This window comes from Myxine glutinosa, chromosome 10, assembly GCF_964187855.1.
Source record: "Myxine glutinosa chromosome 10, kmMyxGlut1.1, whole genome shotgun sequence".
NCBI classification, from domain to species: Eukaryota; Metazoa; Chordata; class Myxini; order Myxiniformes; family Myxinidae; genus Myxine; species Myxine glutinosa.
This window is the reverse complement of record NC_136270.1, coordinates 135,496,864-135,516,321: the sequence shown is the minus strand read 5'-3', so window position 1 is coordinate 135,516,321 and position 19,458 is coordinate 135,496,864. Positions and strand designations below refer to the sequence as shown.

The following is a 19,458-nucleotide window of genomic DNA, read 5'->3' as shown; positions in this document are numbered from 1 at the left end:
CCGAGACACGTACCTCACGAGCACACCAGGTGTGAAAGTACATCCGGGTACTTTCACCCTCTGACACCTGAAAACCGCACGGCCGATGAAAGCAAACATGCGTCGCAATGCGTGCGTACATGTTTATACATGCGCGATACACACAACAGTTACTTACTTATATTTTCAGTAGGTGTGATGTAATGAAAATACTAACTGAAGTTAAAAGTAATAGTTTGTGGTGGACACGATAACCCGCTGGCGCAGTGACATAATTCCGAGCACCAGTGGGTGGCGGCCACGCCCCAGGTGAGGCGTGGCCTCCAGATATACACGCGGCTCGCAGCACCGACCACGGCAGTGCTGACGAGTTAACATGCAATAAAGAGCTCTACCTAACCCAAAGCGTTGTGGCCTACCTTTATTTAACGTGTGTGCCCAGCACCACACTACACTGGTGACCTCCGACTGGTTCAGCCATTGCTGTTCCCCGAACGCGCTATGGCCATCAACGCTGCCGCGATCAAGCTACCGGAGTTCTGGGAAGCGCAGGCCAACACCTGGTTTATACAGGCCGAGGCCCAATTCCAGCTCCAGGGCGTCACGGCGGACGACACAAGGTACTTTTACGTGGTCGCTGCCCTGGGATCCGGCACGGCCGCCCGAGTCGTGTCTTTCCTCCGGCACCCGCCGGACAAGAGCAGGTACGCGGCACTCAAGCGGCTTCTCCTCGACACATTTGGCCTCACAGAGGCCGATCACGCTGAACGTCTTTTGGACCTTCCCGTACTCGGCGACACACGACCGTCCGCCCGCATGGATTACATGCTGTCCCTGCTCGGCGACGGCCACGCGGATTTCCTCTTCCGTGCTCTCTTCTTCCGCCAGCTGCCTGTACCGGTATGGCTCGCGCTGGCCGGTACGACCATTACGGAACCGCGCGCCCTGGCCAGGGAGGCGGACAGGTTTTTCGCAGCCCACGACGCACGGCCGGCATATAGCACGGCTGTCGTGGATCCCGGCGCCGCGCACGGCGCAGGTTGGGCGGATCCGCGTTTGCGTTCGGATCCTCCCGAACACGGCGCAGGTTTGGCGGATCCGCATTTGCGTTCGGATCCTCCCGAACACGGCACAGGTTTGGCGGATCCGCGTTTGCATTCGGATCCTCCCGAACACGGCGCAGGTTTGGCGGATCCGCGTTTGCGTTCGGATCCTCCCGAACACGGCGCAGGTTGGGCGGATCTGCGCGTGGCCGCAGCCACGCCCCGCCCACCACCGTTGTCACGACCGGCGCGACAACCACCACCGGGCCAGACCTGGTGCCAGTTCCATACCAGGTTCGGCCACAAGGCCAGGTCCTGCCGCCCGCCTTGTACTTTTGGCAGGTCGGGAAAAGGCCAGACCGGCGCTCGCTTCCTGCCATGAGCGTCGGCCATACTGGCAGCCTGCTGTTCATAACGGACACCTCCTCGGGTCGTCGCTTCCTGTGCGACACGGGAGCGCAGGTGAGCATCCTCCTTGCCTCCGCGTCCGACAAGCAAGCTGAGGGCCGGGGCTCCGCTTTGCTTGCCGCCAACGGCACGCCCATCCGCACGTTCGGAAAGCGTTGTCTCTCGTTGCGGTTCGGGGGGCAGCACTTTGAGTGGACTTTCGTTACCGCTAGTGTCCCCATGGGCCTACTCGGAGCGGATTTCCTCTGTGCGCATGGGCTGCTGGTGGACGTGAGGCACAGACGCCTTGCCCAAGCTGAAACCTTCAGCTTGCTTGCTTGCGCGCTGAGCAGTTCGTTGAGCAGCTCCCTGGGCGGCTCACCGAGCGGCTCGCCAAGCGGCTTGCTGAGCGGTTCGGTCCCGGCGAGGTTGGTCTGCACGCTTCCGGCAGCGGACAAGTTCCCCCCGCCTCCTCGCCAGTTTCCCTGCCCTCATGCGGCCCACTTTCTCGGCGGTGGCCATCAAGCACGGGGTGGAGCATCACATCCCCACCGTCGGGCCACCGGTCTACGCCCGGGCACGCCGCCTCGACCCGGCGAAGCTCGCCGTGGCGCAGGGGGAGTTCGCCACGCTGGAGCGACTGGGCATCGTCCGGCGTTCCAACAGCGCATGGGCATTGCCGCTGCACATTGTGCCCAAGCCTGGCGGCGGGTGGCGGCCGTGAGGAGACTACCGCCGCATCAACGATGCTACCACCCCCGACCGCTACCCGGTCCCTCACATCCAGGACTTTTCCGCCCGGTTGGCGAAAATGTCCCTCTTCTCCAAGGTGACCTCATCTGCGGATACCAACAGGTCCCCATCAGGCAGGAGTACATACCGAAGACGGCCGTCATCACACCATTCGGCCTCTTCGAGTTTCTGCGGATGCCCTTCGGGTTGAAGAATGCGGCCCAGGCGTTCCAGCGGCTTATGGACAGTGTCTTGCGCGACTTGGACTTCGTGTACGTCTACCTGGACGACATCCTCGTCGCAAGCGCGTCCCGTGAGGAGCACCTCCGCCATCTCCGCACGCTCTTCGAACGCCTGGGCCGACATGGCCTGATCATCAACCCCGCCAAGTGCCGGTTCGGCATCACCGAAATCGACTCTTTGGGGCACTGCATCACCAGGCACGGGGCCATCCCCTTACCGGCCCAGGTGGAGGCGGTCAGGGGTTTTCCGCGCCCCCGCACGATCAAGGGGCTCCAGGAGTTCTTGGGCATGGTGAACCTTTATCACCGTTTCCTGCCCCGCATCGCCCAGCTCCTGTGCCCCCTGCACGAGGCCCTCTGGGGGAAGCCGGGCAAAGGCGACGTTGCCTGGACCGAGCCGATGGACGCGGCGTTTGCGGGCGCGAAGCTCGCCTTGGTAATGCCACCATGCTCGCGCACCCGGCGCCCGATGCACCGACCGCCCTCACCACCGACGCGTCGGACTACGCGGTGGGCGCGGTGCACGAGCAATGGGTGAAGGGAGCTTGGCAGCCGCTGGCGTTTTTTAGCCGGCAGCTCCGCCCGCACGAACGGCGGTACAGTACCTTCGACCGCGAGCTGCTCGGGCTCCACCTGGCGGTCCGGCACTTCCGCCATCTGCTCGAGGGCCGCCCGTTCACAGCCTTCGTCGACCACAAGCCCCTGGTCTTCGCGATGGCCAAGGTCGCCGAGCCGTGGTCGGCCCGGCAGCAGCGTCACCTCTCGGCCGTGTCCGAGTACACGACGGACATCCGGCACATCACGGGGAAGGACAACCCAGTGGCGGATTGCCTTTCCCGGTCCGTCGCCCACGCGGTCCACCTCGGGATCGACTATGCCCAGATGGCGGCGGACCAGTCCGCCGACCCCGCCGTCCAGGGTTTTCGGACCGCCGTCACGGGCCTCCTCGTCACTGAGGTACCGTTCGACGGCGCGGGCGCGGCCCTCTTGTGCGACGTCTCCCTCGGCCGGCCTCGCCCCATCGTGCCCGCCGGCTGGCAGCGCCGGGTTTTTGACGCCATGCACGGCCTGTCCCACCCGGGCATGAAGGCCTCCCAAAAGCTGGTCGCCGACAAGTTCGTCTGGCATGGCCTCCGGAAGGCCGTCCGCGATTGGGCCAGGACGTGCCTCGCATGCCAGCGCACGAAGGTTCACCGCCACACCCAGGCCCCGCTGGCCCCGTTTACGGTGCCCAAACGTCGGTTCGATCACGTTCACGTGGACTTGGTGGGACCTCTGCCCCCCTCGCGGGGTTTCACCCACGTCCTTACAATGGTGGACCGCAGCACCCAGTGGCCGGAGGCCGTGCCTTTGGCAGCAACGACGGCGGCGGACGTCGCGCAGGCGTTCATCGCCACTTGGGTTGCCTGGTTCGGCGCCCCCTCGGACATCTCGTCCGACCGCGGCCCCCAGTTCACCTCGGAGCTCTGGGGGGCGGTAGCACGGGGGCTTGGCATCCAGCTGCACCGCACCACGGCCTACCACCCACAGGCCAACGGCCTGTGCGAGCGCTTCCATCGCTCCATGAAGGCAGCGCTCTGGGCCAGCCTCCGCATCGGCGGCTGGGTCGACAGGCTCCCCTGGGTCCTGCTGGGCCTCAGGACGGCGCCCAAGGACGACCTGCGCGCATCCGTGGCAGAGTTGGTCTTCGGACAACCGCTGCGGGTGCCAGGCGAGTTCCTCCCCGACTCCACAGCACCATGGTCCGCGGCGCAGCAGAGTTCCGCCCTGCAGGAGACCGCCCGGAGGTTCGCCCCGGTGCCGACGGCGCACCACGGTTGCCCGCCAACGCACGTCCCCCCGGAGCTTCGCACGGCGGAGTACGTGTTCGTCCGCCATGACGCCCACCGGACACCGCTGCGGCCCCCGTACGACGGGCCCTTCCGCGTGCTGGAGACCGGGGTGAAGCATTTCACCCTGGACATCGGCGGTACTCCTGACCGCGTCTCCGTGGACCGCCTCAAGCCGGCCCACCTCGACTTGGACCACCCCCCGCCAGCGGCTCTGCCCCCGCGTCGGGGCCGCCCCCCGGTGGGCGGACCCCCGGCACCGCCCAACCCCGCCGTCACGCCACCCCCCTGCCCTGCACCCATCCCAGATGCCGCCAGAGGCATCCCAGATGGCATCCCGACATCCCAGACGCCGCCAGCCGCCAGAGGGCGCTTCGACAGGGTCATCCGTTTGCCCCGCAAACTGACCCTTCAGGTGCGCGGGAATTCTGGGGGGGGCGCGTGTGGCGGACACGATAACCCGCTGGCGCAGTGACATAATTCCGAGCACCAGTGGGTGGCGGCCACGCCCCAGGTGAGGCTTGGCCTCCAGATATACACGCGGCTCACAGCCCCGAGCACGGCAGTGCTGACGAGTTAACATGCAATAAAGAGCTCTACCTAACCCAAAGCGTTGTGGCCTACCTTTATTTAAACGTGTGTGCCCAGCACCACACTACAAGTTTATATTTAAACTTACCCAGCCATGCAAGTGCAGTGGGCAGCTTATAGGAACAGCTATACAACTTATATACAGCAACAACTTATAGCTTACAGCAATAGGCTTATAAGTCACTGGAGGCCCATCGGTACTTCACTGCTGGCTTCGTGCAGACAGTACATCATGTCAAGTCTGCAACAGGGTTGATTATCTTGAAAGCTGATGTACGTCCATCACAGCGGGCTAATGACCCTTCACATCGTCCATGGCTAGCCACAAACAGTGATGGAGTAGTGCAAGCTGCCCACTGCACTTGCATGGCTGGGTAAGTTTAAATATAAACTACTACTTTTAACTTCAGTTAGTATTTTCATTACATCACACCTACTGAAAATATAAGTAAGTAACTGTTGTGTGTATCGCGCATGTATAAACATGTCCGCACGCATTGCTACGCGTGTTTGCTTTCATCGGCCCTTCAGTTGTCAGATGTCAGAGGGTGAAAGTACCCGGATGTACTTTCATACCTGGTGTGCTCGTGAGGTACATGTACATAGTTAGGTCCAAAACTTCAATTCCGTGACCATTTTCTGGCTAGTAAGGTTTGACGATTGATTTGACTTCTATTGACATTTTATAACAAAAATAGCCTCTATGTCCCTCCCAAAAATCCCGGCATTTTTCGCCAGAGGCCCGAATCCAAGATGACCGCCGGCACTATCTTGAAAAATTAAGTTTTGAACCAGAACACCTAGAATCACGTACAAAGACACTTTTTTGGGTAATTTGACCACGAGGATTCCGAATCTGACATTAGTTTGACGTTATGACATTATTTTGACCCAGAAATCCAAGATGGCCACCATCCAGTAGAGCGAAAATGCAACTTTTGTACTTAAACATGTTAAAGAAACTACCTCCATAAGGATATCTTGCAGTAAAGTAATTGATGATTGCATGACAAGTAAACTCATTACACTTCAAAATAAGCTATTTTTAATAGCTGTGACTTGAACAGTTTTCAAATGAAGTAATTAATCAATATGACCTTTAATTATATGATTAGTCCGAATCAGAGCATTCTGCTTCACTAGAATCTGAATCATCAGATTCCGATGAATCTCCCCGCCTTTGTACATCATCATCTCGCTCCTCATTCCCCTCCTGGCTCTCATCTTCCTCACTCTCTTCAGCTGGCCCTGGTGCAGGTAGATGTGTCGGGAGAGCAGGTTGCGTGTGGCGGACAGGGCGACAGCGACCACCCACCAGCTCCCAGCCATGTCCGAGTGGCGAGGGGTGGTGTTTCTTGGAGGGATGACGCACAAGATATGCCAAGTAGTTTGCTCGGAGGCAGTGTTGGCGTAGGCTGTCTGCATCTGGAGGGAGACGGATAAATGATTTGTTTTTCAGTGTCTTCCACTTTGCTGCACGGGCCTCAGCCATGGTGCTACTCTTTTCGTCGCCATAGATGACATGTCGTGTGAACTGGAAGAGCTCCTCTAGCACCTCCTCCTCAAGGTCAAGGCTATCTCCACACAGCGAGAGCTGCCGTCGAGCCACAGGGCTCTTCGCCACCCGGTCATACACCAACTTCTTACCCTTGCCATAGAAGCCTGAGTTGGCATCACAGCCTGTCATACAGTGCAGCTGCACAATACAGTCTGCCATCTCGTCATTAACCAGGCCATGACATAAGATAGTCTCCTTCTTCCTCTTGATACAGAGCTTTCCGGGCAGCTGCTGCGAGATGACTGCTGCCGCGACATAGGCATCGGTATCAGCGGTATCAATGACAACAGGGCCACTGTAGCCTGATTCAGGTAGTCTGCCATGTCACTGGCCTCCACATGGATGAATAGGTTAGTGATAAGGCTGTACAGGTTGTTGTTGTTGTTGTTCTCTGTTGGCTCCCACTGCACCAATTTGTCAACCCAGCAACCAATGGAGAACTACAGCTTTGACCAGTCTGAGGCTGATACTGTCCTCTTTTCTGCTTACTCAGTTCTGTGTGAATCAGGCGACAGTGGCCCTGTTGTCATTGATACCGCTGATACCGATGCCTATGTCGCAGCAGCAGTCATCTCGCAGCAGCTGCCCGGAAAGCTCTGTATCAAGAGGAAGAAGGAGACTATCTTATGTCATGGCCTGGTTAATGACGAGATGGCAGACTGTATTGTGCAGCTGCACTGTATGACAGGCTGTGATGCCAACTCAGGCTTCTATGGCAAGGGTAAGAAGTTGGTGTATGACCGGGTGGCGAAGAGCCCTGTGGCTCGACGGCAGCTCTCGCTGTGTGGAGATAGCCTTGACCTTGAGGAGGAGGTGCTAGAGGAGCTCTTCCAGTTCACACGACATGTCATCTATGGCGACGAAAAGAGTAGCACCATGGCTGAGGCCCGTGCAGCAAAGTGGAAGACACTGAAAAACAAATCATTTATCCGTCTCCCTCCAGATGCAGACAGCCTACGCCAACACTGCCTCCGAGCAAACTACTTGGCATATCTTGTGCGTCATCCCTCCAAGAAACACCACCCCTCGCCACTCGGACATGGCTGGGAGCTGGTGGGTGGTCGCTGTCGCCCTGTCCGCCACACGCAACCTGCTCTCTCGACACATCTACCTGCACCAGGGCCAGCTGAAGAGAGTGAGGAAGATGAGAGCCAGGAGGGGAATGAGGAGCGAGATGATGATGTACAAAGGCGGGGAGATTCATCGGAATCTGATGATTCAGATTCTAGTGAAGCAGAATGCTCTGATTCGGACTAATCATATAATTAAAGGTCATATTGATTAATTACTTCATTTGAAAACTGTTTAAGTCACAGCTATTAAAAATAGCTTATTTTGAAGTGTAATGAGTTTACTTGTCATGCAATCATCAATTACTTTACTGCAAGATATCCTTATGGAGGTAGTTTCTTTAACATGTTTAAGTACAAAAGTTGCATTTTCGCTCTACTGGATGGTGGCCATCTTGGATTTCTGGGTCAAAATAATGTCATAACGTCAAACTAATGTCAGATTCGGAATCCTCCTGGTCAAATTACCCAAAAAAGTGTCTTTGTACGTGATTCTAGGTGTTCTGGTTCAAAACTTAATTTTTCAAGATAGTGCCGGCGGCCATCTTGGATTCGGGCCTCTGGCGAAAAATGCCGGGATTTTTGGGAGGGACATAGAGGCTATTTTTGTTATAAAATGTCAATAGAAGTCAAATCAATCGTCAAACCTTACTAGCCAGAAAATGGTCACGGAATTGAAGTTTTGGACCTAACTAACACATCCGCGAACAGTGCATCCGGCCAGGCCGTCGGGTCGTTGATCCACGCACTTGCCGGTAACCGGTACGGACAAACTGCAAGGCCAATTGCCGATAATAATTTGGTCTCGTATCTCTCTTTTGCTTCGCTTGGAAGATTGTCAAAATAGTTGTAAGACATGCTGATATAAGTGGCCAGTAGTATGTGACGAAAGTCGTAAGTTAAACCGTTGCAACAACACAAAATCTAGCACTTTCCTGCGCAATTCTGAAAACAAAGCACACACACTGCAAGCGCGCTGCGTGATTGTTTTCATCGCTCTAGGGCACGTGACGCCGTTACTAAGCGGAAGTGATGTCACTCCGCCCCCACCCATTGCAGCAAAATCTCTCCTTCACACAGTTCGTTGTCCCATTGAGTTTGACATTTTTTCATAATCTGATCCTGTAATGTCCCCGAATTCAGTATCACTCATTAAAATCCATCAACAAGATTTATTGTAAATAAAGCTAAAGTCATTCAGTATGAGTAATAACTACGGATTTTTATGTTAAGAAAATAGGCCTTTTATGTTTTGAAAAGCGGAAATTTTTTTTTTTTATGTGAAAAAATCCCGAAATATTTTTTTCCCCCGTTTTATTCATTTTTTATTATTACCAAGTTTTTCAGAAATCAGTCAAAAAAAGAACAAAAAATGGTAAGCTTTTTCCTGCACAACATTAAACACTCTGGTCTAGTAAACAGGTAAAAAATGACGTTCAGGTACCTTTATTGCAACCGCATTGTTTGATAAGTAGAGGACAAGAAGAAATTGACAAGACCCTTTTAGGAACGGTTCAAGTAGGTGTTTGAAATCATTATCTTGGTAATGTTCTCCTTGGTGAGGCGGTGTCGGTGGTCGGTGAGGACGTTTCTGTAGACGGAGAAGGACCTTTCCACGTCGACGCCGACGATGGGGCAGTACCTCAAGAGGGGGATGTCGGCAAGCTTGACTCCAGCCGGCACACCAACCTCAGATCCGTGCTGATCTCCATCCAGGATCAAAGCCACTGTCCTCAGCACACCAATGTCGGGATTGCGCTGCAGCACCGCCTTGAACTTGGTGAGCAGGCTCTCCTTACGGCAGCCTCGGATCTTTTCGAGCTCCTCCTTGGCCTGATCAAGGAGCTGGAAGGCCTTGGCCAGCTCCATGCCGGCCTCCTCCACCTGCTTAAGGATCTTCGGGATGAACGACACGTGGGCATTTAAGAAGACCAAACTGAGCTTGATGTCCGCCTTTCCGAACAGGTCCTTGGCGCTCCGGATTGCCATCGCGTCGTCATCGTTCAGCTGGTCCACAATGTCCTTGACGGCCTCGAAGTGCTCGGCGTAAAACACCGCGGCGTCGATCCACGTCCCCCACCGAGTCAGAATGGGCTCCGGGGGGAGAGAAAGATTGGGCTGCTGCTCCTTCCAAAAGACAACACGCGACGGGGCTTTGACGAACACCTTCTTCGTCGTGGCAATCAGGTCGTTGACGTCCTTGAACATTTCTCGGACTGTCTCGCAGACACGGTGGAGCACGTGGGCAACGCAAGTCACATGCAGCAAGTCCGGGAAGAGTTCCTTCAGGGCATGGCCGGCCTTGATCATATAGGCCGCGGCGTCGCTGACGAGGACCTTGAGGCACTCCGGCTTGAAATCAGGCCAAAGATAGCGCAGCGTGTCATTGACTGCACGCACGATCTCCCCGGAGTTGGTCTTCTCCAGAAACATGCACTGGACGAGGTGGGGACGAAAGTACCCCTCCTTGGACAAGCGTCCCGCGATGATGTTGGCCACATATCGACCTGCCGAATCGGTCGTCTCGTCGACGGACAGCCAGATGGGCTGCTGTCCGAGGTCGGCACGGATCCCCGCCAAGGCCTCGTCGTAGCACTTGTCGAGGTAGTGCTTTCGAATCCAGCTTTCATCGGGGATCTGGAGAGTGATGTGCTTTTCCAGGAACGACCGGAGGGCAGTGTTTTCCAATTTCGACCATGGGATGCCAGCGGCCAGCATGGCCTGGCACAGCTCCTGAGCCATGACGTCGCACTTGTGCCTCTTTCCACCACCAAAGTCCTCCATGGTGGCTTGCGTGACCGTCCTCTTCTTCTTCAAGGCCAAGTTGCTCTTGTGGCGGTCTCCTCGGACATGTTGGGCCAGCTCAGACTTCTGCTTCGCCCGGAAAGTCTTTTCACAAGCTCGACAGAAAGCCGTGTCACTCGACACGTACTTGAAGGTGGCCCCATCGCCGCCAGCGTTGAATTCCTTCAGCCACTTGTCACGAAGAGCAGCACTCATCTTGATAGGAGACTTGTTCACACTTTGTGTACACTCTCTCACTGTAGTACACCGCCTCACTGCTGTACACGCTGGGGACGCAACGCACGCAAGTGGACGCAACGTTTTGTTTTTGAGATCGATCGCAGTTAAAAATTTCGATCGCAGTTACAAATTTCGATCGCAGTTTTAAATTTCGAAAAATTCCCTAATTTTTTTTAGCGTTGCCAGACATTTTCGACCAAAAAGGGCATTTTATTTTATTTTTCCCGAAAAAGGGCGAAATTCTTTTTTTCTCCGAAAATAGCAAAATAATTTTTTTGCGTGCAAAAAAGCCGTTTTATGTGAAAAAATATTTTTTATTTTTTCACATAAAAATCCGATGTGCAGTAATAATTCATCAGAGCATACGTCTCCATTTCCGGCCATGGCGCACTTCCTCCAGGCTCCGCCCTTCCGGATCCGGATGTATATTGTTAAAGATTAAAATCGACACTGATCTCTGTATTAACCGGAAAGGAGGGGAAGCTCATTTTTAAAACCATTTGTCCGCCATGTTTGCTCTCCAAAACGAAAGAATGGGACTATTAGTAAATAAGGTGAATGACACTTACCAAACAACTCATTCTTCCTCTTCTTTACTCACGACCGTTGCGGTTTTACAACACCATGACATTTCATAAATACAATAACAATGCTTTTTAACCCGGGAATGGACTAAAATCAAGTGGGAAAGGGGAAAAATCTAGTAGGAAGGTGGAAGTTTCATGGGAATATGCACCTTCAAGCAAGTAGTTGTATTGACGCAAATGGGATTTCTGTATTGTGAGAGAAGCAATATGGCGGATGAAGCGTTTCCGGTGACTTCCGGATCACCCCGATCAATTAACGTTGGATCGGATGGAGATCACTCGTTTGAATATGTATGTTCGTGTGGTTTTATTACCCACAATATAACTATGCAATAATAATATCGTGCAAAGAATATATGATTACATAATATAATAATATTACGTAATTTCAAATATATTATTTGACTACATACCTATACACTGCTTCAACAATCACCACATAAAATGTAGATTTTATTTTGCTTCTGTTGCCTCTTAATTTGTTTATAGATATAGCGATCGTTTTAAAGTCACAAATCTGAATAAGCAATGAGAAAACAAATTATGAAAAATATATATATATATGAGGGAATGATATGCGAAGAGCGAAGAGCGTATGTAGATTTTATTTTGCTTCTGTTGCCTTTTAATTTGTTTATAGATATAGCAATCGTTTTAAAGTCACAAATCTGAATAAGCAATGAGAAAAAAAAAATTATGAAAAAATATATATATATATGAGGGAATGATACAAGGAAGGAATCAGACTAGTACAGTATAATAGTGTTGGCGCGTTTTGTGCGGCGCTCGATGCTGATAACACTGAGATCTTCTTGGAGGAATAAAACTAAAATGGGAATGATTCGTTTTTCAACAGAACGTTGAGCGTGTTATCATTCGTTGAATCGTTCGAGACTGTCCGATCGAGCCTCCTCCGCCATGAACCTGTGTTGGCGCCTGAAGCTGCTGTCGACCTGTCCTGGTTATGGCGCAGGACTCACACGGACTTTACACCGACTCACCTGTTTCGGGACTCGTCAGGAACGCGCTCCGACCTCGAGGTCATTCAATCGGTCTCAGTTCAAACCGGTATGTTACACGTGGAGACCATTTAAAGCCCTCCTTGTTCTCATTTAGTGTTTAGTTCTTCTTCGAGGTACAAGGAATCATAATGTCGTACATGGTACATCGCGCGCTCCAAGCTCTTGGTTATTTTGCTTTGTGATGAGTGGGATTTGGGAACCAACGTCGCTACATGAAATCCCTGCGATACACCTCAAGTTACAAACGTAATTTTCCAGGAGTCCGTCTGTATTGAGCTGTCACTAATCAAATAACTCAATTTAATAAAAACACTCTGGACATTATACGTTTAATACGGTTGATGTGGCTGATTTAACATTTTACGGTCTTGAGTTTGAGCACCTGGCGTGCCGTTAAAATAACACCAGGTGGGTTGACTGGACCTGTCGTCCTTCGGAGGTCCACAAAATAAGTACCTGCTTCCTCGGGTAATAATACATTCGAGTATCCGTCCAGGATTGTACTCCTTAGCCAATGAAACTGCCCAGGAAGCTCACGGCGTATAACTCGGGAATGGTTATTAAATAAAAGATGGTGCATCAACGGCCCGAAACTTCTGGAATCTTTTCATTTCAATTGAATCATACATTTGAACACTGCAGATCACAAACCACCTTAGCTTATTGGTGTTTCCAGAAACCCAGTTTTGCAGTATTTGGATAAAATGCCATCTCGACCAATCAAATTTGCCGCTCGCTTTGTCTTTGTGAAAACGAGATTCAGACAAAATGGCGCCTCGTACGAAATGGACATCGTGCTCGGAAATTCAGGCTTCAATAGGCCCTTCCCAGCCCTTTTTCTCCAGATTGCAGAGTTCTATAAACTCTATTTTCAATGTGGCTTTAACTGCCTGAAGCTGCTGTTGCGTATTACACCGTCAAAGCTTTCACTCACAGATTGGTTTCTTCAGTCCTGAATAAAACACCTGCTTTCTGAGAGGTTTAAATACTCACTTGTTTGAAATACTTACGAATGTCCACCGTATCTCTTGTACTGTGGTTAAGGATAAGGTTTGATTTGGTCGTATATTCTTGGCCAGCATTGTCACACTAAGTCCTGGTTACCTCCGCCACCTGCGGAGGGCTGAGCTTGTTTTCACGCTTGTCCGTCTGTGACCAGGATAGCTCAAGTTGTGGAGAAGTTGCTACGTGACGAGGACGAATCCATTTGATTTTGGTGAAGATTCAGATCCGGATCAGAGAATTTTTTTTAGTGATTCTTCACCATTGACATGGGGCTAAACCGACATGTACCACGAAATCTCAAAGTTGTGGGCGCATTTGGACGTAACTTGGACAGGTTGTGTGTGGGACAAAGACGAATCCATTTGATTAATTAGATGCAGTGGGTCAGAAAGGTTCTTTTTCATTTTTGACAGATGGAAAGAAGAATCGATTCGATCTGGATCCGGACATGAGGATATTAAAATGTTTAAGCGATTCTTCACCAATGAGTGATGGGGCTAAAAATGATATTAAACCACCTTTAGAGGCCATTTTTCCCCGCGAGCGGGGGTTGGCCTTTTTCGGGGACCGTGGTTGTTGTTGTTTTTCTGGTCCCCTTTTTGAAGCAATGTTTTACGGCCGGATGCCCTTCCTGTCGCCAACCCTTTTTGCCGCCTTTTTATGACAAACAGGGAATTACCAGTGAACTGGTACTCAATTTGCCGACCTCAGAAGGATGACAGGCTGAGTCGACCCCCCCGGCGTTAAATCGGCGATCGACCGGGATTCGAACCCAGGATCCTAAGCCGGCACCCTAGCCGCTAGCCCAACACCAGGCTAAAAATGATATGTAGCATATTTCAAAAAGTTGTGGATGACTTAGTTTGGTGACGAGAACAAGGCAGTTTAATTTTAGTTCAGTTCGGAACCCAGATCCGGCCTATCGGTGGGATTAAAATGTTAACTATTCAGCGTGGCAGACGTGTGATCTACCGAGTCGATTCCAATGCGTTCATCGACCTCGAACTGTTTTCTTGACCGTCGTAAGTTTATTTGGACATGTCTGCATTAATCAATAAAATCAGTTCACTGGTAAAATACCCAGGTAACTATGAATACCAGATAATTATACATTTTAATTTGTGAATGGTAGAAAAGGCTCGAGCCGATGTCTCGTCAGGGCAATTTCATTGTTTGCAAGTCAAATGGTTAAGGAAAATAGTAATACGAGGCTCGGTAAGAAAGTGATGCCTTTATTTTTTTTACAGTTCATAGCCGAAGCGTCGGAGGAAAGCTCCATGAGGTCACAATGAAAGGTTTGGATCTCTCGCTCAAAGTCGAGCAGCACTGTGGTCAGTCACGTGACGTCACACCAAGCTTTCAAAATGGCTGCCCCACTAGATGTGCCCACAAAGCAAATACTGAAATTCAACATAGGATATTAGCCACACATATGACATACGTCCTCCGGAGGTGTTTTATAAGTTATTGGAAAAACGTCAACCAACAGTCAAACATGCATGGAAGTAAACCAATATAGATGTCACGTGTACATCTACTCACTTTAAACACAAAAGTCACTTCTTATGTGATGGCTGTAAATCGAGGGATAATGGCGGACAAGATCGCTTGTAGTACCAATGCCAGCTATTGAATTTCTCACTGCGGAAGATCTTCCAGTGGGTATTCATGGGTGTTTAAAGAATGTGTACGGCGACTCTGCCAATGATGTGAGCACCGTTGGCATTTCAAGAGCGGGGAAACCGATATTGACGAGCTTTGAAGTGGTTGGCCGAGAACTGTAGTAACACCGGAAAACAAGGGTCGGATCAACACGCTCATTAAAGTGCATCGCAGTTGTTGGAGACCGTGTATTTGCCACATTTGTGCATATTCCATGGAAATGGAATATTTGGTGAGAAATAAAATGGAGGCATTACTCTCACACCAACCCTCGTATTAATTTGTACAAGGGACGACTAGTTATTTGGGTGCTTGGCAATTTAGTGTACCACAGGAACGAAGCCTTGGTTCTACCGTTGCGAGCGGAATGCATTTGGACGCGCAGAGGAGAGAGAGGATTGCGAACAACTTGTTTACACAGGAAACCTTTCCAAGACGGTGCGAGGTAAGCAAATGCAATATATACACTTGTGACACACATTTTGGAATGGGATTGGTTATGACATGGACCAGAAACCTGCAATAGTCTGTGTGGTATCTAAAGCTATAGAAGCCTTCCACCTGTGGTGCTTCCCAACATGACACCATGGATGCCGACCTGAAAAATATGGATTACTATTCATATTAGTTCTCAAATGTGGAATCCACCTGGCAGAAATCCATTTTGAGGATGTTCGCAGAGATCAACTGCAGCTAAAAATCGCACCTGTGTCCAAAGGTAGTGGTGCAGTCTGGTGGTATGTGTGAAATCCATGCACGTTACAGGACTTCCAGATGCTGCCAACTTTAGAACCCTCTAGAATTGCAATTTAGAGAGAACCCTCTAGAATTAGAATCAGCCGCCGGCATGAGGCAAGCAGGTAGGACCTTTCTTTGCTAATACAGCTCCGATGGTCTCCCAGGCACACACAGACGAGCGCCCGTCCTATGCAAAAAACCAAGCGACCGCCGCAATCAAGACCAGGCCCAGAAAAGACTGCGACCGCCCACAAACAAACCCGGGACAAAAGAGACCAAGATGGCGAGCACGCATTCTCTTCCTCCAGCTCTCGAATGTTCCACAATGTCACACTCTGTCCATCACCGAGCGCTACTCAACGAGGCCGGGGTGTGGCCTCCCTGCTATGAGTCGTCGGGGGGGGGGGGGGGGGCGGCGGAGTCCAGTCGTCATTCGGGAATGTTCAGGTGACGCCGTGAGGTGGGGCTTGACTGGCACGATCGACAAATGTGATGGGTGTTGGTTAGCCCTGGCGGCGAATGCGTCCATTGCCTGACCGGCTGAGTTTTATAAGAACATTTAAAAAAATTACCAGAGGCATTCACACACAGGGGATTTAATCTTACAAGGGAAGACCCTACCAGGGGAAGACCCTACCTAGATAGCACAACTCCACTCCTCCGCGTGGACACAAAACACTTACCCGGACATTCGACACTACTTGGATACATTGAGATGGCATCGCGGCATGCTAATCTACATGATTCTATCTTGACCAAGGTATTTCTTCGTTTACCCCCACAAACGTAACAGTATGTATGTCCCTCACAAACATACACCAATCAGAGCTGAAGATCTGGTCACATGACAGCGATGATGTGATGCGATTACATCTGTGATGTCATTACGGCATATGACGGCTGTCTCCACGCCGCCATTTTGATTTATATGCCGTTCAGGCCGAACACATCGTCAAACCTGTCATATAGCACAATCGCCATGCTCTACCTTTTCGTTTTTCATTGTGTGAAACACAAACAAACCGATTGTTAAAATGAACATCAAATATCAAAAGTATAGGTGTCGGTGAGGATTGCGAACGACGCAGTACGTATAGGCCTTAGGCCTCGTGCCTCAGCTTTAGGCCGCTTCAGACCAATTAGCCAAGGTTTCTTAATACAGTAAACAGTAGTATCATTTTCATAATAATAACGTTAATAATAATACAGTAAATATAATTGTAACACTGCAATCCCTTTGTCGTGACTGCAAAGTTACTGGATCGAAGCAGTGTATAGTTCATGGATGACGAAGAAGTGGTGTACTAATTATCAAGGGAGTACGGAATTGGCCTTGGTTTATTAATACAGTAACATCATCTTCGTAATAATAATGATAATAATCATAACATTTATAATAATATAGTAAATATAATCATAACCCTGCAATCCCTTTGTCGTGACTGCAAAGTTACTGGATTGAAGCGGTGCATGGTTGGTTCATTGTCGACTCAAAACACATAATAAACCGGTCTCAATGCAATCTCTTTGTTTCCATGGTGACAGATGGTTGAGACACTTGGAGAAAAAAAAATGTAATACTTGCATTATTTGCAAAATAATTGATTTGCTACCAGACGCAGAGTAGCAAATCAATCACCAGACGCAGAGTAGCAAATCGATTGCCAGACGCAGAGTAGCAAATCGATTGCCAGACGCAGAGTAGCAAATTGATTGCCAGACGCAGAGTAGCAAATCAATCGCCAGACGCAAGTAGCAAATCGATCACCAGACGCAGAGTAGCAAATCAATCGCCAGACGCAAGTAGCAAATCGATCACCAGACGCAGAGTAGCAAATCGATCGCCAGACGCGGAGTAGCAAATCGATCACCAGACGCAGAGCAGCAAATCGATCACCAGACGCAGAGCAGCAAATCGATCACCAGACGCAGAGCAGCAAATCGATCACCAGACGCAGAGCAGCAAATCGATCACCAGACGCAGAGCAGCAAATCGATCACCAGACGCAGAGCAGCAAATCGATCACCAGACGCAGAGCAGCAAATCGATCACCAGACGCAGAGCAGCAAATCGATCACCAGACGCAGAGCAGCAAATCGATCACCAGACGCAGAGCAGCAAATCGATCACCAGACGCAGAGTAGCAAATCGATCACCAGACGCAGAGCAGCAAATCGATCACCAGACGCAGAGTAGCAAATCGATCACCAGACGCAGAGTAGCAAATCGATCACCAGACGCAGAGTAGCAAATCGATCACCAGACGCAGAGTAGCAAATCGATCACCAGATGCAGAGTAGCAAATCAATTACCAGATTCACGACATTCTGAAACCATTTCAATGGCTGTCCTTAAATATCAAGTACATTTGCGAGATCTTGGAGGTATTAATGTTGTTTTGGTGCCACACTTTTCAACATGTCCGAGATGGTCATAAACTTTCCAAAGGCACAACCAGCCATTGACCAATAAGGCAACTTATCATTTAGCACTTGCAAGCACCAAGAAAGACAAAGGCTTGTATTGGATAGGTAAGACTGACGGAGTTCTCTTGACCATGTCGATGTCTGTTTGCCCCACTATTCTCATCCCCATTCCATTCCTCCCCAAGTGAACTGAAGTTAACAAACTGTTACATTGAATTTATATGGTGTAGATGTAGTACAAGCTTGATGGACAAAATGGCCTCCAGGAGATATTCCTTTGTAAATTTCTCTGTGAATTGTGAAGGTGGTCGGGCCACCTTTGGGTGAAATTGGTGGAGGCCCGGGCTATATGAATTTTGGGCCACGTGCTAATGAGCACATGATGCCCTCTTTTCCCATTTTCATGATAAAGATGTAGAGCATTAAGTTCTGTTGTTCATCCCACAAAGTCGTGCTTAGCAATGACCTCGTGCACTACTTCTTCTTTTAGGTGTCAAGTTCTTCTCCTATTCCTGCAGCGCTTTTACCATGTGCGTTATGCCCGTGTATCTATCCAACACCGGGTTCGGTTCCAACGTGGGTGTAGCCCTGCAAGCTGCCCTCGCCACGGTCGTTGTATTCTTCACTTTTGTCACACCCTTCGTGCTACACCTGCTATCTCGTGGATACGTGGTGCGCTTGTACCACCACAGGAAAACGGACACCTACAAGGCGGTGACGTACAGTGCCATACTCACGGAGAAACGTTCGCATTTTCACCAGGCCGACGTGCAGGTGCCAGGTGTTGCTCGTATGTTCACCACTTTTCGTGCTGGACGGCGCTCTTTTCTTGTGGACCCTTATGCATTTGTTGGACCCCTAGACTACGCTCATCTCATGGGTTACGACCGACCTATGTCATTTAAACATGATGAAGATGGGTCTCTGGTCAAAAAAGATTGATGTACACATGTGTGCTTGTAATGGCTACTTCCTGTAATCTTATGTCACTAGCTTTCCCACATCTTTGGATGCCTTTGTAGACAACACGAGTTTCCGTTGTTAATAAAAATGAAGCTCTTGATGCAATATATATATATATAATTTTCCTGAATGTTCCTCATGTAATAATGATCAATTTCAGTGGGGTAGCCACCTGCAAATAGTACAATGAGACCTCAATATGGGGATAATGAAATAATTCAACATAAGTCTTCAGAAGGTCTTGTTATAACAGTGATTGGGGAAAAAAAAATCAACACCAAACAGTCAAAAATGCATGGAATTGTACCGATAGAGATAGATGTCACCTGCACATTTATTCTTTAAATTAAAAATTAAAAAAAGACTATAATGCTTTATGTGTGATGGCTGTAAATACGGTGACAATATCTCTTGTAGTCTTAATGATTTGGACAGTTTTATTCATACTTTCTCCAATATTTCAATTATCTCAGGCAAATTTTGGACCTTTTGTAATAACATATGGCATTGATGTTACAGAAATAGAAGCTTTCTCATGCTAAAGGCTAGCCATGTGTACACCTGTGAGTTTTCTTTTTTAGTTTTTGATGGCTACCCTT

At 50.1% G+C, this 19,458-nt stretch overlaps 1 protein-coding gene across 1 annotated transcript; it reads left to right on the top strand.

The window, feature by feature from the left end:
* Positions 1-11,762: 11,762 nt before the first annotated feature.
* TMEM70 (transmembrane protein 70) lies at positions 11,763-19,229 on the top strand. The gene is made up of 3 exons (XM_068126014.2): positions 11,763-12,110; positions 15,056-15,176; positions 18,387-19,229. The coding sequence occupies exons 1-3, from the start codon at positions 11,961-11,963 to the stop codon at positions 18,836-18,838; spliced, it is 723 nt and encodes a 240-aa protein (XP_067982115.1). The 5' UTR covers positions 11,763-11,960; the 3' UTR covers positions 18,839-19,229.
* Positions 19,230-19,458: the final 229 nt, after the last annotated feature.

Bases quoted from the DNA above. Each gene is read 5' to 3' on its own strand.
- TMEM70 (XM_068126014.2), top strand. From the start codon at position 11,961: ATGAACCTGTGTTGGCGCCTGAAGCTGCTGTCGACCTGTCCTGGTTAT. The intron at 12,111-15,055 runs GTATGTTACACG...TTGGCAATTTAG, and splicing joins ATCGGTCTCAGTTCAAACCG to TGTACCACAGGAACGAAGCC. The intron at 15,177-18,386 runs GTAAGCAAATGC...TTCTTCTTTTAG, and splicing joins CCTTTCCAAGACGGTGCGAG to GTGTCAAGTTCTTCTCCTAT.